Source organism: Chaetodon trifascialis, chromosome 13 (genome assembly GCF_039877785.1).
Source record: "Chaetodon trifascialis isolate fChaTrf1 chromosome 13, fChaTrf1.hap1, whole genome shotgun sequence".
Taxonomy (NCBI): domain Eukaryota; kingdom Metazoa; phylum Chordata; class Actinopteri; order Chaetodontiformes; family Chaetodontidae; genus Chaetodon; species Chaetodon trifascialis.
In genome coordinates, this window is record NC_092068.1 from 3,383,821 (window position 1) to 3,407,850 (window position 24,030).

The 24,030-nt window shown below is 39.5% G+C and overlaps 1 protein-coding gene across 1 annotated transcript; it reads left to right on the forward strand.

Annotated features, from left to right (window-relative positions):
- Positions 1-161: 161 nt before the first annotated feature.
- On the forward strand, positions 162-23,391 carry LOC139341484 (inactive pancreatic lipase-related protein 1-like). The gene is made up of 13 exons (XM_070978035.1): positions 162-182; positions 276-330; positions 573-724; positions 2,619-2,738; positions 5,126-5,260; positions 9,748-9,856; positions 11,251-11,370; positions 11,592-11,708; positions 16,123-16,241; positions 17,601-17,730; positions 18,502-18,616; positions 19,262-19,429; positions 23,322-23,391. Exons 2-13 carry the CDS (start codon positions 276-278, stop codon positions 23,389-23,391), a joined length of 1,410 nt encoding a protein of 469 aa, XP_070834136.1. The 5' UTR covers positions 162-182.
- The last annotated feature ends 639 nt before the right edge of the window (positions 23,392-24,030 follow it).

The window sequence follows — 24,030 nt, forward strand, 5'->3', positions numbered from 1 at the left end:
AAGTAGATCCATACATGAAGCACACATGTGACTAATCAGTAACCTGTTTTTGGCCTCACACTCTTACATGTAACTGTGTCTGTCACCTGTGTGTTTCCCAGTCCTACGTGGACAAAAAGGCGTCTGACTGTCTATATAAAGAAGTGCTGAGGTAGTTCACTACCTTGTTGTCTGGCCTTGAGGTAAGTACACAGCATGATCCCAATCATATCTTTGTTTCACTTCTCTACGAACAAAATTCCTCATGTGTGTCATCTCATGTGCATGTTCAACAGATGGCACAGATGTGGAGTTTAGGTCTGTTCTGCTTCCTCATTGGCACATCATATGGTGAGCTGACTTTGATTTTTTGATTCAGTTTTCATTCAGTGACATTTTGTTTCATGCATGAGTACCCCACCATCAGACCACCGCTTGATAAATGTTCATGTTCCTGAAAATCGAATCAGTTCTTTATTTTGTTGTTGCTGATAGTGGCACAGCTTCTAGATGCTATTGCCCTCTCCATTAAAGTACTTGTTTGGTGACCAATTAAAGCCTTTAACATGCATCTGTGCTCTCCATGTCCTCAGCGGCCGAGGTCTGTTTTGATGAGCTGGGCTGCTTTGATGACCTACCTCCCTGGGGGGGCACTGCTCAGAGACCAGTCGGTGTCCTGCCCTGGCACCATGAGGAGATTGGCACCCGCTTCCTCCTCTTCACCCAGAAGAACCGCTACTATCAGGCAAGGGAAAGCTTGATTTTCTTTTGTTTGACAGTTCAACTTCAGTGCTGCACAGTTGGCAACCCATTGCAGCAGTGCCACTCACCATTGAGCCTTCTCTTTTAGGTTCTTTAAGTTAATGTGATTTTAATGTGATTGATTTATTTTTGCACTATGGACACTAAACTCACTGATATTGCCCTGGTCTCTCTACTAGTTTTTGTATTGTTTCCAAGCATGTATGGCGATCAAAACACAGGTAGCCAACTGTCATTCGCACAGTGAAAACATGGTCCAACTAGGCTGATGCGGCTTTGAAGGACTGTTTTTATACAACTGTGTGGGAAGTACTTTGTGATGCTCATGGGAAGGACATTGACAGTCTCACTCACTGTATAATGGACTATATCAAATTCTGTGTGGAGAATGCTGTACCTACAGTGTTTTTCCAACAGCAAACACTGGATTACTCCTACATAAAGGCTTTTCTCAAGGTAAAAAAGGGGTCATTGGGTCAGGAAACAAAGAGGAACAGAAGAATGTGCAAAGAGAACTGAGGAGAGTTAGGGAGGAGAAAACAGGTGCAAGAGGAAGATGGAGAAACAGTCGGAGCAGAACATCAGTAGATACTGGAGGGGCCTTTAAACCAAGAAGCCCAACTCTCAGCTTGTGGGTGAATGATCTGAACTTTTAATTCAATAGATTTGATCAACTGTCTGCCCCTTCCCATGTCCAGGCCTCTCTGCTGCAACCCCCATAGTCTGCATGCCTTGTGTCCTGCCCCACCTCCATCCCCCTTCCAACTACATTCAACTCACAGCCACCCTGTGCATCCACTGCATTTCCTGTCCAATGCCCCAACCCAATGCCCTAAACTGTATGTTGTGCTGTGGACCACCACCAAACAGCATGTATCATGGACAACCACACCAACGTGCCACTGTATGTGAGTATACAGTAGTGTGAGGGTGACATGGTTGTTTGCAGCATGGGGACCCTGCAGGGAACAGTCCTAGCTCCCTTTCAGAGAAATCTGATGACCTGGTAGTGGACTTTGGCAGGTGCAAAGAATCACATCCTGAACCAGTGTCATCCAGGAAATGAACACTGAAATGTTGAAATCCAACATTAAAATGGACTCCAATAACTCCAATAAACTCTACATGACTGACAATACAAATACACAATATAAGACCCAAGCAGACTGTATGTGTTGAGGAGGCTCAGGTCATTTGGATTGCAGACAGCACTCCCGAGGACCTTTTTTGACACTGTGGTGGCACAAGGCATCTCCCATTTAATGGAGTCTGCTGGGTCAATGGCATCTTGACTGCTCACAAGAAGAGATTATGACAGACTGGTTAACACCAGCTCTGGCCTGGGATGCCCCCTCAACCTAGTGGAGGTCCCATCCCATGCAGAACATTGACAGCACTGGGCAGCTCCTTCAGTGACAGGCTGCTTCATCCACAGTGTGTAAAGGAGAGATACTGCAGGTCCTTCCTTCCTGCTGCTGTCAGACTTTACATACTTATAGTATGAAGCTCCCTCATGTCCTTGCTGAGCTATAGCAGCAAGACAGTAACACGGAGAGGATTTAATTAAAAAAATGACCACAACTTTGGAATGTACCCACTTCATTTGTCTGTCTCAGACTGCAGTAGCCTCATACTAGCTTCAGTTGAACTTCAGAATTATTCTTTCCTTAAACCAAGGCTGTGGATTTTGTCCTCCATTATTTGAGTTGATATTGCTTAAAGAAGGGATCTCTTTGTGGCTAATATGAGCAAAAAGAACAATTTCAACCATTAATGCTTTTAATGTACATTTGGGCATACAAGTATTACATAAAACAAGCTCAAAAATATCAATCTATCATTTAAACACTAAATTGCTTCTCTGTTAAAACTATTAGGAGATCAAGACTGATCAAAGTATCCAGGCATCAAACTACAGTGGGTTGAAAAAGACTCGATTCATCATTCCTGGTTATTTGGAAAAAGGAGATGAGGACTGGCCACAGGAGATGTGTAAGGTAAGAAAGCACACATTGAAAAACTCTGTCAAGGATGTTGAAATAGTAGATTCTATAGACAGACAATGATCAGGAAGCTTCACAGAAAGTTAAGCTGTGGGTAAGTTACTGGAAATTTTAAGGAGGCCCCTTGCCAAAAATGAATGCCCCTATTGACCCCCTCATTTAATTAATATGTGGTTATCTGTTGCACAGATTTGTTTAGGAATAAGCACTGTATAAGCGCAAGAAGGCTCGACAAGAAGGGTTTCAAGGTGGCAGTAGTTACATTCGAAGCACCATATGAGAACCGTGTAAGTTACTACATTTTCCATAACATGGTCCTGCTATTATTTCACAATAAAGGAAAATGAGCAGGGAAAATGGGGATAAGAAACCAAGGCTTCATACTAAAATATAAGCTGACACTTATCATGCAAAGGGAATTTGAAATTGAGGCCTGTTTCTAATATAAGCCTACTTCTAATACAGCCTGGTACCCTCTGCAGTTGAGGTAAATAAGGGCTATGGCCACTATTTGAGAATTTATGGTGCTTATGCTTTCTTATCATAATTTTGATTGGCTTCTGCAAGCAGTTTTTTATCATATTCTGTCTATTGAAAGTCTGTTGCCATCTATCTATAATACACTACACTAAACAGAACATGGCGATGACCATTACATTGTAAGCAGTCAATTAATTCAGAAGCCTCCAGTCTTCAGATAGTAGCTTCGAAGAGAAGCATAATATTTTGTTCCTAGTGTGCAACAGGTTTAGAGTGTGTGGTAGTCAAGTAGTGGAACAGCTGTAAAAGCCAGTGAGAATGTAAACTGAGGACTGCTCAGGGCTACACTGCAAAAAGTGAAAGTAAGTAAGATGAAGTATCTTAAATCAAGATAATATATGCTTGTTTTTAGTCTGGCAAGAAAGAACTTCTTACGGGCGGGTTTATGTTTGATCATTTCACTTCTGTCAAGATTTGTTTGTCCTTAATTATCTTAATAAGACATTAGAACTTGTTACTGAAATAATAAATCTAAAATAATGCTTGAAGATGTTTGATCAACAAAGTATAAAACTGCTTTGCTTAAGTTCAGGCTGGCCACACTACTTTTTAGATGAGGTTCTTTGATACTAGATATTTTCACTTGGTAAATGAAATTTCCCTCTGCTGTTGGTAGATACTTGCTTATTTTAAGTAATATTTCTCCAATTAATTTACTGTTTCTTTTTCTTGTTTATGAGATATTAGTTTTTTGCAGTGTATTGACAACAGTGTAACTCACTCACTCACTCACTCACTCACTCACTCACTCACTCACTCACTCAGCCAGGGACAAACATTTGAGTTTATAAGGCTGATCCCAGAAAAGAAATCAATTTTATCAGTTTGATAGGATGATCATTTCATTCTGACAGGTCTTACCTTCCCACTGCTCTTGCCTTCAGCATATGAACACAATTCCAGTCCAGTTTTCTTAAATCCTCTCAAGTCCTGGTTTCAGTCCTGGTTTATTTTGGTAACACTGTAGCTACTGATGGGAACAGCAAATGTGATTTAATACTACAGGTCACATAATTCTGGCGCAGCAAAACAAACTATTGTGGTATTAATAAAGATGTTGGACAGCAGGCACTGAGACTGAAGGGATTTTGTTACCTTGCTGAGAAGCTGGAGGTTTGCAGCCTGTTGCCTGCCTTTTTTTGTCCAGTTTTTCAGATATCTGTCTGACATTTAAACTTCCACTCTGATAAAATGGAGTTTAATATAGAAAACAAAAAACAAAAAAAACAGAGTTCCTACTTTTTAGACCCTGCCACAGTCTGCCAGACCTTCATCTTCTAACATCAACCTGGACAAGAGTTAAGTTTAGTTTAGTTTACTTTTCCATATTTTTTTTCATGAACGTCCTGCTTTTCTGCATTGAGAAATATGTATTTTGTCGTTTGAAAGTACTGAGAAATTAGTGCATGATTTTGCCTGTGATATGATGATAAAGCTTGTGATGAAACTAGCAGCTGCAAGGTTCCCTGGTAGGCCAGTGATTATTACATAAAGGAAGTATTTGTAGTATTCCTGTCTTTCTCCTAAATTTTGCAATAGTTCACCTGTCAATGTCATTCGATTCAGCTTTTAAAATACTTCTCAAACCTCACTTATGTATGTGTGATTTTATCAATTGATGTTCTTGCTCTTTTGTTTATGTATGTCTTGTTCATTCTGTTTTGCCTGTTTGCTATTTCATGCTACACTTCCTTTCTATTATAGTGAGGCACCTTGTAGCTTTTGCTGTATGATTAATCTCTAGGAATTTACTAAATATCAGTTAGTAAGAAAACATGTTTATGTAAATTGGGTGATCTGACCCTTTAACCCTGTTGCATAAAACTTGTTGCTGGGTCTAGGTTATGGTGAAGTGGGAGAATGTGAACTGCATTGCTGTGGAGTGGAAGAAAGGTGTGAAGACTCAGTATGCCCAGGCTGCCAATAACGCCAGGGTGGTGGCTGCCCAGGTGGCATCCATGGTCACATTCCTCATGGTAAATATAGCACTTAATTAACTGTCAGACACTGGTGTCATGTAGGTGTAGGTCACAACTACAACAGTTGTGCTCTCCAGATAAATTACTGGTAGACAGGTGACAGAGAAAAAACTATGAATTTCCTTTCTATATGGAAGTTTTGGGAAGGACTTTTTATTGCTGATTTCTTGTACAGAGTTAGATATGTTTTTAAACTTTTGATGGAACTCAACTAGCAGTGTCCCCCTGCTTCTATTTTTATTTGAAGCTAGGCTAAAATATCCTGCACCTCTGCATTGGACACAGAGAGATAAAACTGATACCTATATTCTCATCAGACTCCCAGTAAGACAGCATACACGCGTACTTCCCTGACTATTGGTCAGGTTCCTGTAAAGGAGTATTACAGCAGTATACTATTGTATTTCCTTAAAGCTGGGGTACTTTCAAGTGACAGATTTTTTTTTTTTTAAAAAAGGCAACGGCTGTTTGCACCAAGGTGTCCTTGGCCAACAATGCTGACATGTAGTTATGTTGCCTAAACATAAGCAAACTACAACTGAAAACTGAAAATAATAAGTCATCTAAGGTGATCCCCCCCCCAACTCATCTTAAATGGATTTAAAAAAGAATGCTCATCAACTTACACACCATACTTCAAAATGACAAACAAAAACAAGTTTATGGAGTTTTCATAAATTTATTAGAATAGTACTCAGTTAAAGCACCTTTGGTAGCAATGACAGATTTGAGGAGGGATCTCTGAGGAGTCTTGGGTGAGGAAGTGTTTCACGAGCCAACTTGCTCTGTCATTGGATATCAGTTCTTGATTGGACACTGCAGGTGATTGGACTGATCTGATACATCACAACATCACTGAAGTTTCAGAGAAACTCAGATTAAACTCAGAGTATCACTCCCAAATTCTGTATTTTATTTGTTTGCTCATTCACCACCTAGTTTCAAATCTGTGTCAATTGTAGGGCTGAGCAACAAAAGGACCACAAACAACTTTCACTTATTAGGAATATTTCTTTTCATGTTGTTATTTCACCCATTAACTTTAATAATGCATACAAGGATCACGGTGTAGCAGGCAAATCAGGAAGGCAGCAGACAATAGACCTGAAGCTCAGGTAAAATAGGATTAGGCAGGCAGAACTTTGAGAATCTGCCAACCGTAGTACCACTATGACACAGAATGATGCAGTGAAGAGTAGAGTGAAGGACCAGGGTCTTTCTACTGCAGGCTACAGGTGTAGTTGACGAGTGGATTGGTAGCAGGTGTGCAGATGAGTAGGTGGAAAGAGGAAATTCAGTTGCCATGCCTTGATTGAAACAGACACATCGATACACACAAACAGAGAGAGACAAACAGGAAACACTTGGGATGGGAAAACAGCAGAAACTGTGACACCAAGGCAAGGTAAGCAGGACTCAAAAGCAGAGTGGCAATGGTAAGACAGTTTATTTAACAAGTAACAACAAAAAAACTCTCAGAGGCTGGATTCCGTGCACTGCTGAGGAAGAACAGTCTGCACTGGAGGGAAGCTCGAACAGCGGAACACAAAACTCCAAAAAAACTGGGAAGGTGCACAGGCCGGCGATGACAGGAGACAAGGCTGGAGGAAAAAAACTCAACAGCTGAAACAAAAAACTCCGTTAGGGGAAAAATGCAGACAAAAGAAGGAACACGTACTGGAGGAAAAACAACTCGACAGCACTGAAGAACAAAAAATCACCGTCAGGGAAAACAGGCAGAACACAAAACACTCGAGAACTGAACAAAGGCTTAACTCAGCGGCGGGAGATACGTGGCAGGGACCAGAGACCATCAACCGTTCGAGACTCACATGGGGAAGAACCATAATCTTGAGTGAGAGAAGCACGCTTAAGAGAGGGAGCTCTGATCAGTGAAAATTAATTGCAGGTGTGTCAGGCTGCTGCTTAGTCTCAGGTGAGATCAGCCCCGCCCCTGCCACGTACCAGCCCTGGAGAGACACAAAACCAAAAACACAATCAAAGCAAAAAACCCAGCCATAACAGAAACACCAGGGATGAGGGAGGAATCAGTCATCTACCTGCTTCATCAATCTCTTTCTCACCTGCAAATCTCTGGGAACACAGTGAAAATCCTGTTTTTTGACTTGCTTTCAATACAATCCAACCATCACTGCTCAGGGGGAAGCTGGGAGGAGCTGGAGTAAACTGCCTCCTGGCTGAGTGGACCATCAACTACCTCACCCACAGACCACAGTATGTGAGGCTTCACAACAGACATCCAGAAGTTCTCCAATGATACAGCCATCATTGAACATGTATCACGGGGGAATGACCTGGAATACAGGGAGCTCATAACCAACTTTGTTGGCTGGTGTGGACTGAACCATCTAAACACCAGCTAATCAAGGGAGATGGTGATAGATTTCCGAAGGAAAGCCGCGGATTGCATCGGTCAGCATCCAGGGTTTGGACATTAAGATTGTGGATGTGTACAAATACTTGGGTGTTCACCTTAATCACAAACTGGACTAGACAAACAACACAGGCGTCCCATACAGGAGGGGCCAAAGTGGCCTCCACCCTCCACAGAAGACTGAGGTCCTTTAACGTATGTAGGTCATTGTCACCGCAGTCATCTATCGGCTCGACTGATCTCTTTCCCACCTGGAGAACACTGGGAGCACAGTGAGGGTCATCATCAGCTTTAGTCAAATCGTGTGAACTGAACGACCTGCACATAAATGCCAGCAATACAAAGGAGGTGGTGATAGATTTCTGCAAGAAAGTGCCACAGACTACACCGGTGAACATCCAGGGTTTGAACATTGAGATCATGGAAGAGTACAAATACCTGGGTGCTCACCTCAACAACACACTCCACCTACTAAGATGACTGAGGTCCTCTGGAGTACGTAGAACGCTGTTAAAAACATTTTAGGACTCTGTGGTGGCATCTGCAATTTTCTATGCAGTGGTCTGCTGGAGTTATGGAAGTTCTGAGAGGGACAGCAAAAGACTAAACAAACTGGTCAGGAGAGCTGGCTCTGTCCTGGACTGCCCTCTGGACACCATGGAGGAGGTGGGCGAGAGGACGATGTTAGCCAAGCTGGCATCGATCACGGACAACCCATCCCACCCCCTGCATGAGACGGTGGGGGGCTTAAGCAGCTCCTTCAGTAGCAGACGTTTGTCATCCAAACAGCTGTCAGACTGTTAAACTCCAGCATCATGTAATGTAGCACTGTGTTGATGCTGTCTGTCCCAATTCTACATCATAAACCCACTTTTGTTTTGCACCGCTGTTATCCATGCTAACATACGCTCACATTATCCATTACATCTTACAAGCTGTAAATATTGCACATATGCATAGACTTGTAAAATTCCATGTTCTTTCCATGAAACAGTACTTCTCTAGTGAAATATAACAGACGACACTGGTAGTTTTTCCTCATAAGAATATTGGCAACAGTATTTTTATGAGCAGTAGTATTTTCATGTCATTTAGTATTTTTATAATTGCTACATAATGTACATTTACATAGTTGATTTTATTTATTCTATATCCTGTATGAAACTTTTTATCTTATCCTTCTGTGCCACTGTTCCTGCTTTTTTAATACTTGCTGGCTGTAACGACTTAATTTCGCCAGGGTGGGATCAATAAATTTACTTATCTTATTCTGCCAGTAAAGATGGTTCCTGGACCTCTGAGCAGGACACAGTATGCAGTATAAATATATACTATAAATATGTGCCTTTATTAGTATTTGCACAGTGCAAGTGTGCAGACACAAATTAAGCTCCATAGCTGTTAAAGCTGACTGACAACTTATCCAGCTGTGATCAGCTGCTACCATCATCAGAAAAGGACAGTGCTTCACGTGATGCTTCAAAGTAAAGGATGTCTTACTTCTCTAAAAACACATTTCCTCGTTTCCTTTCTTCTTGCATAGTTCCCTTGTATTTTTCCGTGCATTGTCGGTGGGAGGGACTGAGATCTAAGGAAAACATGCAAGTGAGGCAAATGTGGACACAATTTAAGACAACGTGCCTCATTTTCTTGTTGAAATCTAAAGCTTTGCCCCAGCCTGTGATCCTGAGCATTCTGGAAAAAACGGAAAAAAACAGTTTTTGCTTTGTCACTGTGCAGTATTGTGTGTAGATTAATGAGGAAAAAATGAACTGAATCCATTTCAAGATGTGTCTCAAACAAAAAGTGGAAATAGATACAGACACCCTCATATTCAAAATGGAGCTTTGTTGTATGTCAAACTTTTTCATATTACTGTTTCCAAACAGCTGTTATCAGCAGAAACCAAAACTACAATAAAACTAAAGAAAAAAAAATTTCACAACAGACAGGGTGGACAGGGCACAGACAGACAAATGGAAGCTGAGACGATATTCTGTCTTATACAAAGTGGTTAAAGGATATATTGTATGTTGTATGTATGATTGTGTGCTGAAATTGAATTTAACATGCATGTTGCATGATGCAGGGCAAATACAAGCAGAAGGCTGATAAGTTCCATATTATCGGACACAGCCTTGGAGCTCACGCTGCAGGAGATGCTGGTAGCAGGATCCCAGGCCTCGCACGCGTCACAGGTAAACCTGCTGCAGCACTTATTTCTCAATAATCATGCCCATAGGATTAACAGACAGCACTTTTTTTAAATGGCTCAAATGCTTTTTCTGAAAGTAGAATCTATTATTTAGGTAAAATATGTAGGTTTTTTTGAATTTCAAAAACACAATATTTTGTATTATTGCATTTTTGTGTAACTAATATCCAATATTGTTACATATAATGTACTTACATTTATTACCAGCTTGACACTGACACCAGTCCAACATATTCGTTCGTAAGTTAAGTGTATATTGAAAGGTTTTTTTTGTGAAGTGTTTTAAAAAAACTGTTCATAATTTCATACTACATCGCAACACATGCAATGAATTCCAACAGAAAAAACCTCCCTATAGGTCAACTGTGCAAGCAGGTTATTGTGACCCATTATGTTTCTTGTTAGACAGTGACCTCTAGTGGTTGTACTACTTATGATGGGACAAAACAAGTAAGTCAGGTGAAGTAGTATAAAGAGCAAGGGAGTCTGCATGTGGACGAAGATGGGGTGTATGGATGGGTCAAGCAAACACAGGACTTTCACCCAGAAGACCACTATTCATGTGCTGGGTGAGAGTGAAAGTCAATGTTAAATAAAGTACATAATAGTAAACATAGTTATTTTAACACATATTCAACCCCTTTCCTAAACCTACCTAAACTATGTACTTTTGTTGGCTAAACTTAACCGAGAAGCTCTGGTGGCTGAACCTCAGCAAACTCCCAGCATTTTAATAACACTCTTATTTTAACTGAAGCCATGATCTTTTGCCAAACCTAACCAAATAGTTTTGGTGCCTGAAACTAAGCTAATTGCAATTTTTCACAATGTTAACCACATGAGGATTAAGGTCTGTCACTGGTTTTCTCCATTGATGACATACATCGTTTTGGTAGTGGTCATGTATACCTTTTCAGGAGTCATTGGCAATCAACCTATTCAGTTGTTTAGATATGTTGATGTATTGAACACCCCCAGAGACACAGCATAAATCAACTACAAAACACAGATAGCACCACTTTATCACTTTACCTTCTGGTTAAAAGACAGCCTGGACTTTGCTTATTTTGAACTGTTATTTCCAATGGGAGAAAAGTGACCCCTGTCTGACACTATTATTTTATTTTTTCAACCAGGTGAATCTACAGCATCTTAAATTTGAAAAGATGCAAAGGATGTTCAGTTCAGTCCTCCATGGGATTTAGGTTGCTGAGACAGCTGATTTTCTACATTGGAATCTGTCCTTGTACATGTCTGATTATTTGATAATGACAAGGTTTTTAGAAATTAAGGTTAGGCTTACAGCAATGAGATCAGATAGACTACAGGGCCTTCCATTGATCCCCCTGTGCTCTCACTCTTTCTTTCTCTGCTTAGGACTGGACCCAGCTGAACCTTACTTCCAGGGCACTGATGTCTCTGTTCGTCTGGACACCAGTGATGCCACCTTTGTGGATGTCATTCACACTGATGACCTTCCTTTTGACTCCAAACTTGGTACATATCACTGTTGATATCAATGAAACATCACTCATCGTCTTCATCAACAATATTCAGTGCTCTTCAAAAAACATTCAGCCAATTTCAATTAACCATCTGTATGCCATTTTTCCAAATAGAGTTGGAAGTAAGGGAACTGAAGCTTGATCATTCTTATCAAATTTTGGTCAAATCTCAATAAATCATAATCAGAAAGTGATTTCTGTCTCCATCCTCAGGTCTGGGCATGTCACAATCAGTGGGCCACATTGACTTCTACCCCAACGGAGGAGAGCTGATGCCTGGCTGCTCTGCCAACAAAGGCAAACCCACTGACCTGGATGCCATCTGGGAGGGTAAGATAAAACACTAACACATTTGACATGGAAATGCAATGATCACTATGATGAGTTGGTATTTTTTGTTTGTTATTTTTTGTCTGTTATCCAGTCAAAACCTGCAGTTTTTGCAGCAAAATTTTATAAATGCAATTGCAAGAACAGTACTTTCACTCAAGATGTTTGGTTTGAAAGTAAACTTTTCTGTCTAATTGTAATTATAACAATTCTAATGATCTATTATCTCCCTGTGCTCTTTCATTAGTTTCTATCTGCAGGTGTCTGTCATGTTTCAATGCTTCACTCTGTATTGAGTGTTTTATTTGAGTGGTTATTTGAGGAGCTTTGACTGTGTGCCCTTCTTTTGCCTCTCTGTCTCATACTCTGCTCTATGCTGGACTATTATACTGCAAAACCATCAGTTCTCCTTCCCACAGTAATAGGTTTTATGTCATTTTCCTGTTTCATTCTTGCATGGTGAGTATCAGGAATTCTACTGTCTCTGTGTCATCTGTGTGCTTATGATATATTATGATGTGCGACTGTGCAATGGCAAGGTATGGACTGGATACTGATTTCTCGTGAAGTGGTTGTGTGTTGTGGATGTGGACATGTGCCACATCCTGCATCACCAGTATCCCACTAGTGATAGCCTTAGACAGTGAAACGTTTATGAAACAGAACTTCTGGTATGTACTGTAGCTCAACATTCTATGAGAGGAGGTGTTGTCCTCTATGCTGTTGGCCCCCACTGGTTCCCTTAACTATAGCCCACATATTCACAACTAGAAATTGTACATTCAAATCTTTTGTGTAAATTTAATTAAAGAATCAAACTCTCAAACAGTTGCCATGGCCTTTATTTCACTTAACTGCACAGTATATCAGGCCTTTATAAGAAGCAGGCTTATATTAGAGACAAACCTTTATTTCATATTCCCTGTTTGATAATTATACTTGGGCATATGTTAGTACAAGGCATTGTTGTTTTCTGATCTGCTCCCATTTTGACCTGTTAAATTTCTGTAACTACAGTACGCTTTTAATACAAACCCAACACTTCCTGTATCCATTTCATATTAAAAGCCCTATAGTGTTTTAGTAGACAGAATACCTTTATTTCTTAACTGCAATTATTATGAAATATTTGCAGGAAAGGTAAAATTCACTGACTTCTGCAGTGTTTTATTATAGTACTTTAAATGTAGCCACTATAATCTTGTGATACTTGTACATTTCTACAACATATTGTTTGGCATTATTGTTGAGACATTAACAAACATACATCAAACTGACTGAAATAGGACAACAGTACTGAGAGATGAGTAGATGAGTAATCCAGAACAACAAAGTGATAAAAAATGATTATATTGTTGTGACGCAGGCGCAGCAGGTAGTGCGCGTGCCTCACAGCAAGAAGGTCGCCGGTTCGATTCCTGGGTCGGGCCTTTCTGTGTGAAGTTTGCATGTTCTTCCCGTGCATGTGTGGGTTCTCTCCGGGTACTCCGGCTTCCTCCCACAGACCAAAAACATGCTCATTAGGTTGATTGGTGACTCTAAATTGCCCCTAGGTGTGAGTGTGAGTGTGAATGGTTGTGTGTATATGCCCTGCGATCGGCTGGCGACCGGTCCAGGGTGTACCCCGCCTCCCGCCCGTTGACAGCTGAGATAGGCTCCGGCCCCCCCGCGACCCCGAAAGGGATAAGCGGCATAGAAAATGGATGGATGTTGTGATGCAAATGTTCATTATGCATAGTTGGCATGCACATTATATAACATCCACAGGGAGTTTTTTTTCCCCTGGCCTGTACTGTACTGTTTGGGGCTGGCCTCTAATTGAACAATAATTTTAGGCCATAATTTGAGAGCTGTTTTTCGTCAATGAAAACTGTTGACATTTTAGTTTTGTTTTTAGACATCGGATTTTATTGAAGATTCCAGTCGACCAAGTCACATAAGATCATTATCTGATCATCCAAAACATTATTAACGTACTTCAGTTTCTCTGTGGTAAGCCTTAATATGTCTCTTCAGGTTTGTGGTATTCTCTGACTGTGCTCATTGTGTGTTGCTGGGGCAGTCATGACATTAGCAGCACAAACAAAACTGCTGCATAGAAAAAAAAAAAGTCTCCTCTCTTTTATTAATGAAAATAAAGAGAGATTATTCTTTTTTTTTACTTTACTTTTACTTTTTTTTTTCACTGATGAACATATTTAGCCATAGTTTTACACAAAAATGTACTGCTACACAAATTGGGAAATTCTTTTGTTGCAGCAGCAGGTGAAACAATCAGAAACAGAAACAGAATCAGAATCAGAATCAGAAACAGAATCAGAATCAGAATCAGAAAAAGCTTTATTGCCACGTACGATTTTACACATGAAGAATTTGCTTTGGTGAGGTTGGTGCATGACACATCTATTAAAAAGAAGAAAAAAGAATCAGAACAGTAAAAAATATAACAGTAAGTAAATAATATAAAAATAAGTAAAATATATAACAATATTAGAAACTGTAACAGCAAGTAAAAAAATCTAACAGTATAAATATATGTACACAAGTCAGTTTTTTTTTTTTTTTACAGAGGCACAGTCTGTTTTTTTTTTTTTTTTTTTTTTTCGAAAGGAAGTCCAAGCAGAGCGTTAATGTAACGCATATGGCAATGTCAATGACAAGTTGAGTCAGAGGTGGAGTGTGAAGAGTGTTGGGGGGTTCCGGGCCTTGTTAATAAGGCTGACAGCAGACGGGGAAAAAACTGTTCTTGTGGCGTGAGGTTTTTGGTCCTGATGGACCGCAGCCTCCTGCCAGAGGGGAGTATCTCAAAGAGTTTATGTCCAGGGTGGGAGGGATCAGCCACAAAATCTTCTGACTGAATCTGACTCGTCGCCAACCAAGATGAGTCTGATGAGGGTGGTGTCGTCTGCAAACTTCAGGAGCTTGACGGACTGGTGACTGGAGGTGCAGCTGTTTACAGGGTGTACAGGGAGAAGAGCAGAGGAGAAAGAACACAGCCCTGAGGGGATCCGGTGCTGGTGGTCTTAACGATAAACATAAACATAGAAAAAAACTAAGAGAAAAGTAACCCCGAAAGGGATGGTCGGGTATAGACAATGGATGGATGGATGGATTCTCATTCTGAAAACAGCCAAAAAGGGTTAGCATGTGTCAGTGCTGTGTTAATGGCTTCCCATTCCCGTCTAATTCTGTTCTGTTTCTCAATAGCCCTCATGCTCACAGGGGTACCCTAAATGCAATAGTGCCCTCTTGTGGTCTTAATTACAATTAGATTTTTCCCACCCTTCTACATAAGGATTAATGATTCCTCTGTCGCTAGACATCTGATACCTCAGGACATGGGTTACTTGTCATTGATGAGTGTCAGCAAGCTAATCTACAAACCGTACTTGGTATGCAATGTACCAACCAGTAATACAGAACAACATTAGGAACAATACAACAATCATTCATCTACTTTCTGATTGGTCTCAATTCACTAAATCCAAGGTTGTTGAGATCCATGGTTTCTAATTTGAAAAAAGTAACTAAAATGTAGCTGTAAACTTACTAGCACATGATGTGACCTTTGATATTCTACTTTGATATGCTCTTCACATAACACATCCAGTGTTCTGAAGTCTATAGGCTTCATCACAGGCATATTTTCTATACATAACACAATGACTCATGCATCCTATTTTCTCAACCATGCAACTTACAATGCAAACTCTCTGTGGAATATTGGAGCTGCCCCAACGGAAAAACTGTAAAGAAACCCCAGGCAGAGTTATTCCAATCTGAGCAAATATTTTCTAATATGGATGACGACAGCCCTCTGTTGAAATGTACCGCTGAGTACCAAGGCTCAAGTGGCAGCATTGGTGCCATGCCTGGATCTAGGAGGGGGTTGGGGTGGTGGAGGGCAGGGGGATTGGGAATTGGCACAGCTGAATCTGCCACTTTTGATCATATAGATAAGACAGGGAGAGTGGGAGCCAGGGCTGCATAGCTGAAGGTCTTTGAGTGCCTAGTGTTTACCCTGTGCTAGCAGAGAAAACAGCAGAAGCCATGACCTCTTTCTATGTTTGTCTCTCTCTCCCTAACACTCTCTCTCTCTAACATTCTGACTGACACTGAGATTGTCCTTATTATTACTTTAAAACCATAACTTCCTCCTAATCCTCCTGGTGAATTCAAAATTATAGCAGGGGATTTCTTTCTATTTTTAAATGTAATTCTCTATTTCAGTTGACTGCTACTCAATCTTCTAAACTGTCAAATTTTACTTATGCTCAGTGATGACCCCAATCAGAAGGTCATGAGTTTATACTTTGCTGTCTGAAATTGAAGAATTTCTCCTTCCCTTACCCTCTTTAACATGGGCTCTCTGGCTTCTTCACCTCTGTCATAATCTGGTCCAATCTTTTCCCAGGTACCGTGAAGTTTGATGCCTGCAACCATGTCCGAGCACACCAGTACTACAGCGAGAGCATAGTCAAACCCCAAGGCTTTGTAGGATTCCCCTGCCCTGACAAGGCCACTTTTGCTGCTGTAAGTCTTTGGTTACAGAATGTAACAGAATGTAACCAAAGACCACGTTATTATTTACAGAAATTACATAATGAGACATTAATAGTCCATATTGGACATTTTATGATCTTTGTTGGTTGGTGCATGTTCAAAATCTTTTAAAATATTTGAATAAGTTGACCTGGACATGTTTAGTTATGATAGGATCAGGTAGAATTCTCTAAATGCAAGAAAAAAAATAGCTTCATGATCCCTTTCTTATCTCCTGTAGCCTAAATAACCTCACTGCAATAAAATTCATCCTAAATAAAAAGAAGCTAGTTACTGTCGCTAAAGATAAGTCAGTGTGGAATAATAAACATAGTAAAGCATCAGTACCCTCAATTTGTAGAATATTTGAGTTAATATAGCCTACATGGTTACTTTCTACCAGCTGACCTTATGGCATATATCTTCTTAGTACCTGTCAGACCAGAAAGTAGCACAAGGGAATTTATTCTTGAGTGACATAAGTTGGAAAGCTACTGTGGCTGGCAAGCTAACCAGCAACATGCTATTGAGCTGGTTATGTACTAGCACTAGCAAGTTACAACAGCGAGCAAAGCTAGTGTGCTTGACTTAAAAGATGCATTTGTACCATTGACTCCTGTCTCATGACCAACTTAAAACCATGCCAAATCATACTCCAACACAGCTTCTGGTGGTAGGGGCCACAGATGAGGGATATGGAAGGCATCTTATGTCCTTAAATTAAAAAGTGACTCAGGGCTATCAGATGGTCTCAGACAAGAGAAAGGCTGAAGAAGGAGAAGGGGCCCATGTCTCCACTGTTCCAGCATGTGTATGGTTCTACCACCTGTTGCTGTATGACACTGATATGGCTGTGAACCATTTCTTTGGTTTTAGAAGTCAATTCAGCAAGATTGGACTTTTGTTGCAGCAGAGGGGGTGATGTAAATGGGCTTCCCTCATGTCTTCCATGGGGAGGGCTTGTATCTGCAGCTGTTGGTGTTAATGACAGTTTATCCCTGCTTTGGACACATGTCCCCGATCAAAGGAGGCCCAGGGAGCGCCAAGCATGACCTCATATGACTATGTCCCTGTTGAGAGATGACAGCACCTCCTTGTCGTTCACCTCGTAAACACTCCCTGGTGTTATTCCTGCAGTCATAGCTGACAGCCGCAAAGTCAGCCTGTTCCCACACAGTGACTTATTGTGAAACTATTGCCATTCTTCACCTTCATAAGGTGGCAATCTGCAACATTTTGAAGAAGTCTTTTAAAGAAGTTTTTTTCCCTGACTATTCATTGATAGAAGACTTAAACTCAATCACAGGGTGAGCTCACTCTTCACACCTAACTATATCCTTGTCTTCACAGGGAAAGTGTTTCCCATGTGCAGACAACAAATGTCCTCTGATGGGCCACTATGCTGACAAGTTCACTGTGACTGATAGCATTTCAAAGATGAAGTATTTCCTCAACACAGGAAGTTCAAATCCTTTTGGCTGTAAGTACACTGCTCTTCCTGTCCTGGCAAAAATAAAAGTATGACTTACACATAGGTTGTAAGAACTCACTTTTTAGAGTTCACTGTGAAGAACCACTGAAACCTTCATTCTTTTTCAAAAATGCATTATCATCCATTAAAACAAGGCTATTTCAATAACATCCTGAAAGATAGTTCTTATAAGTTTTAGTGTTATGTTTCTTTTGTCTGGACCTCTAGCTATATCAAATTTTCAAGTATTCACGTTTTTTGAGCATTACGGATTACACATTTTTATACCAAAGTAATTTATACTATTTTATACTACACATCGTCCTTTCAAAATATTAAGTTATAGACTACATGTGAATGAGCATGAATAAGCTTAACAGTAATGGTATACAGCTGTGCCAAGCCACAGTGGGGAAAGCGTGAACCATTAGTAAGTCACGAGCTGCATTGCTTAAAGCAAGCTAAGCATCGTCACAAGGTACTCAAGTGAGTTTTGAGAAGTGTTGAAGTTTGTACTACTTCCATTTTCATTGCTGTTTAGTTATATATAAATGCAGAATAGGCTGGAGAAGGTCGAGTATAAGGCTGTATCTGTAGAAAAATATTTGTTCATTTTTTTCTTACCAGTATGTAGATTTTCAAGGTTTTTACTTTAACAACAATATGAAAGTAACAGATTGACTGGAAGACATGTTCTTTCTGTATTTACCAAGATGTGACACTGCATGCCAGAGCTATGGCACAATAATGTGACTGTTAACTATTTCTTTCCATTTCTAGGTTATAGCTTCAAGATTAAAGTTACCTTGGATGGTCCCAGCTGGCCTAACCCAGGCTTCATGTATGTGGCACTTGCCGGAGACAATGACAGCACCAAGGAGTACAGGCTTCATATGTAAGAACATTTTAACATTGCTCTGTGAAAAACACCAGAGTTTAGTCTGTGTGACAACACACTGACTGGGGTGAAGTCACTGAAGGGGAGCTGCCTCTTTGTCATAGATATTGTGCTTCTCTTTGCTGACTAAGCCTGAGAATTTGAACAACTGTACCTTCTCTTGTCTAATCATGTGCTCCCAGCTGCCGAGATGACAGATATGATCACTGACTGTACCATTTTACACATCAGCCAGTGGACTACCGTTTTCCATATGTCTGCGTTGTATGTCAACAGAAGAGGCAATGTTCATTAAGTGTTTTAGGCTGCTGTTGTAGTAATAGCCACCAAATTGTTCCTCCACAAAATCTCACTTTGAAAGTAGTTGTAGCCTATTACTATTAGTAGTATGTTAATGTACTAGCAGGAATGAAAGTGCAAAATACTTTAATTGCATTAAGTATTATAATACTGCAGTTTGGAATGAGTATATGTCATGAGCAAACATCACATTACCACCAAACTCTGCTATAGTAATGGTGCTCAGATTGCACTGTCAAAGCCATCCAAGAAGAAAGACTTTCAAAAAAAACAAAACAAAAAAACAACAAAAAAAACATCCTTACATTTCATGTGGGTTTCAAGTGTGACATGTTTCTCCAGGGGTACAATGATGCCTGGACAGACCTATGAATTGCTGTTGGATGCTGAGGTAGACGTGGGTGATGTGACAGAGGTGAAGTTTCGTTGGAACAACCATATCTTAAACCCCATGAAACCCAAATATGGTGCATCCATGGTGGAGCTGCAGAGAGGAAAAGACAAGAAGATGTAAGTTTGTCTATTCTGTAAACATGACTGTCAGGTGGCACTCCTCACAACATAATGAAAATCAAACACCTTCACTGTAATATCTTAAACATCAGCCATTTTCTTCAAGACAATTGGTAGCTATTAGGAGAAAGTTTGGTATAGACGGTATACAATATATGTGGTACTAAAAAATAATAGTGCTTTGCCAGTAATGGTAAATACTAGTGCTGTCAAAAACATCGCATTATTAACGCGTTAACGCAAATCAATTTTAATGCCGTCAATTTTTTTATCGCAAGATTAACGCTCTTTGTGACCTAGTGAACTTGTAGTTTTTTATAAGATGTGGCCACTGCTAGCAGCACAAGAAAAAAAAAACAAAAACAAACTACAGGATCCGTAAGCTAAAAACAAGCTTACTGCAGCCATAGCCAAGTAATGTTCATTCTTTCTGGAGAGAAATAAGAGGCTGGGTTGATGAGCTGGGCTGCACGGTGGTGCAGCAGGTAGTGCGCGTGCCTCACAGCAAGAAGGTTGCCGGTTCGATCCCCGGGTCAGGCGGGGCCTTTCTGTGTGAAGTTTGCATGTTCTTCCCGTGCATGCGTGGGTTCTCTCCGGGTACTCCGGCTTCCTCCCACAGACCAAAAACATGCTCATTAGGTTAATTGATGACTCTAAATTGTCCGTAGGTGTGAGTGTGAGTGTGAATGTTTGTCTGTCTTTGCATGTGGCCCTGCAATCGGCTGGCGACCGGTTCAGGGTGTACCCCGCCTCTCGCCCATTGTAGCTGGGATAGGCTCCAGCCCCCCGCAACCCCGAAAGGGATAGGCGGTATAGATAATGGATGGATGGATGGTTGATGAGCCTCTGGTGAATAAACAGAAGAGCGTTATAGTCTGACTGCTTGTATGTTCAAAGGAAACTTAAGAAAGGAAAGTTTAAGCCAACTACACTATAGGCTGAGTCCTAGTTTACAATGATGTGCACTTTGTAACTTTATCTTGTATCACCCTGTTTTGATCTATTAGAAAGGGTTGTTGAAGGGGCTTTTTTGTAACCAAGTTTTTTTTTTTTTTGTCATCTGTTTATTGACAGTGTTAAATTGTGTGAGATTTGATTCATTCAAAGGTGAATGACTGCTCAAAGTGAGAATGTTAGTGTGAAATATAAAATTACACGTTGCTGTTTCAATTAAAAAACATTTGCACAAAGCAAACCTATCTACTTTTCCATGTTGATAAGAGTATTAAAATGATCATTCAAGGGACATTTAGAATAGATGAAAATGTGCGAATAATTTGCGATTAATCATGAGTTAACGATGGCATTCATGAGATTAATTGTGATTAAATATTTTAATTGATTGACAGCACTAGTAAATACCAATCAATAAAACCACTAGTAAAACACTTGTCATGAACCCTTAACTGGTTTTGTTAATGTGCATACATACATTAACTGAGCTGTGATATCTTGTTAAAAATGAGTTGTACTGTGCTACTCTGATGAAGTAAATAGACATATTCCCAAGGTGTACTGAGGTTTTAAAATTCATGCTCACGGTCAAATCAATTTTTATGGATATGGATACTGCCATAGGATATGAATTTTTCTGATTAGAAACTGCTGTCAATCTAACATTATTTCATTTTATATTTGTTGAAACTATTACATCTGCTTTTTTAAAGATTTATTGGATGTTTTCCTATTAATATACTATCAAAATTAGGTAAATTCAGGATGGTACTCATAATAAATCAAGAAAGCCAAATACTCTAATCACAAGGGCTAGTGAAACACGCCACAAGAATCCATCGCTCAAAAAACTGTGGAGCTGTTGGTCACAGATGCCACACAAATGAGAAAGTCTGATGTGATTCTGCAAAGATCACATCATATATTTACTGACTTTCTGTCAATTTTATATGGCCATTAGTTCATTTTATCTAGTAATGTTTTATGTGAAATGTTTTATATCCCAAGTTTACACCTTCTGTTGTCTTGAACAAGAGGTGTTAAATTAAAAACTGATTTTATTCATGTTGTCGCTGTTGTAGTACAAAAGGAACTATGAAATGCAAAAAAAAGCAAACAAATTGTAACAAGCAGCCATTTTAAAAAGCACAAATTGAAATAGTTCCGTTTGATGAATTGATGAACCAAGCTTCATGTTTTCTTGAGGAAAAAGGTGTTTAGACTTGTGTCCCATTATACTATACTTGTGTCCCATTGTGAAAATATTTGTATTTCAACTTAAGGTGCAATATATCAATTCCTATGTGCAATATAGAAAACTATTCACTATCAATACTCCAGTCAGGAGTACAATTGTGAAATGTCAGTACTGATGGTTCATATTCATATCAATGTGCAATCATATCAACCATATCAATGTGCAATATCAGTGTTTGCTCATATTTCATTACTCCTTGTTTATATTGTTTATATTGTTTGGTTGATAGTTAATATTTAATGTCCTTTTACTGATGCCCTCTATGTTTGCTATCCACTTTTGCTGCTGTAATACCTGAAATTTCCCCACTGTGGGACTAATAAAGGTAAATCTTATCTTATCTTATCTTATCTTATCTTATCTTATCTTATCTTATCTTATCTTATCTTATCTTATCTTATCTTAATAAGATTACAAACATTTGTGAATACATTTTGACTGAACAAATACAATTTTAATGAAATGCTTACCCGAAGAAATCTCATACAACAAAACTGCTGGTAAACAAATTGTATATTATATATTTATATATTTAATATATTTAGAAAATATATTTTTCTTTTCTTGTGATGTCACAAAAAACCCCCAATATGTAGTATGAAGCTTTAACTCTTCCCTTTAGCACAATCTGGGCTTCCGGATTTAACGGTGATTAAATACAGATATGGCCATAAGTCATTGTTATTATCATTGTTATTACACCACATAAGGATTTTATTTTTTATATGTCCCTTTTTATGTATTTTATATGTTACACAGGCTGTGCAGGAACAAATATAAACTTCATGGCCAATTTAGCAGGCACACCTCTACAATCTAATGCAATCCAATGACATTAACAGTTCTGCCATAAAGTCAACTTTACCATAGTTGATCACAGAGACCATAGTCAGTGATGTGCTGTACTGGACTACATTATACAGAGTGGTGTTTCTAATATGCTGCCCCCAACATGTATGTAAATCGAAAGGACAAAAAAAATAGGAACACCTCTCAATATATAGTAGTCCAGGACAACATCACTTTAAACTATGATTTCAGTAATAAACATGTAACTCAGTTTCTGATAATGTGGGTTTGCTAAAAAGAAATAGAAAGAATATCACTCTATAGTGTTATGATACTGAAGTTTTGGGGGGTGGGCAAATGTAGACATTTACAAAAACTGATCAACAGAGAGACTTTGTTTCTATTGTCAAGCTGTGGCAGTTGGACTAGTTTTGGTCACTAGAGGGCAGTATGGGACTGCCCCTAGTGCCCTCTAGTGGTTAGGGAAGGTGGGGGATGGGGTTGAGGTAAGATGGTATGGCTGAGCACATCCTTAGGATTTCTCTGTCTGGTATTTACTGATGCTTTGTCATCATTTTCATATCATTAACATACATCTCTCAGTAGAAATAAAAACAGTGACGGGGGAAAGATTTTGCTCATGCTGGAACAAAATTGGAACAAAATAATAATATGAACATTATGTTCATAATATTAATTATTTATGGAATTATTTGTGTTAATACATTTTGGTTTGCCAGCCCTCACTGATTCCTGTGTTAATATAACTGAGCTGCATTAGACACTGTTGTAAAATTGATACTTAAGACAAAATATTAATTGAACATTCTCTTCTACAATGTCTCACTCAGTCTCTTTCCATTTTTGTCTCCTTTTCTTCTTTCACAGCAACTTCTTTTGTGGAACAAAGAATGTGGTAGAGAATGCGATCCAGTCTGTGCTTCCATGCCAACCTTAACCAGCCACAATCCTCATGTTAGTCAGGGTCTCTCAATAAAGATTTTACATTCAAACCTCTTCAGCTCTCTCTGATGTGATACTTTGTGCTGTTGCACATAGTGTAGTGTGATATGATGTCATGTGATGAGCAGACAATGAAGGAAGGCTGATGAAAGGGCAGATCAAGTGCAAAGTCACATAAAGACAGCAGACAGGAAAGAATATGATGATGCTGATGAACCCGAAATGAACTAGCTTTCCTACTGCATGCTTTATTGACCTGGAATATTAGGCATTGTGAAGAACAAAAGAACACTTCACTTATCTATTTCATGAGACAGGTGTGTAAGAGAAGGACGAGGTGATCAAAAGTTGCAAACAAGCTCCTTCACAGTGTGTAACTTGCAATAATGCCATTGTTTGCTTTACAACATTTTGGTGCTTCATCAGGCAAATGGTTTGTGACAATGAGAACATATCTTAAATAAGGAGTAGCTGTATGTCTGCAACCAGTCATATTCTCCACAGGCAAGGAAAGCATGAATACCAAACAACAATTTACTAGATGTCTCCAATATCATATGTGGAGTATCAATCAGCATATAACTATGAGGCCTTGTAATGTACTATGTGCAGTGCCGTGTTCACTGAATCCGTA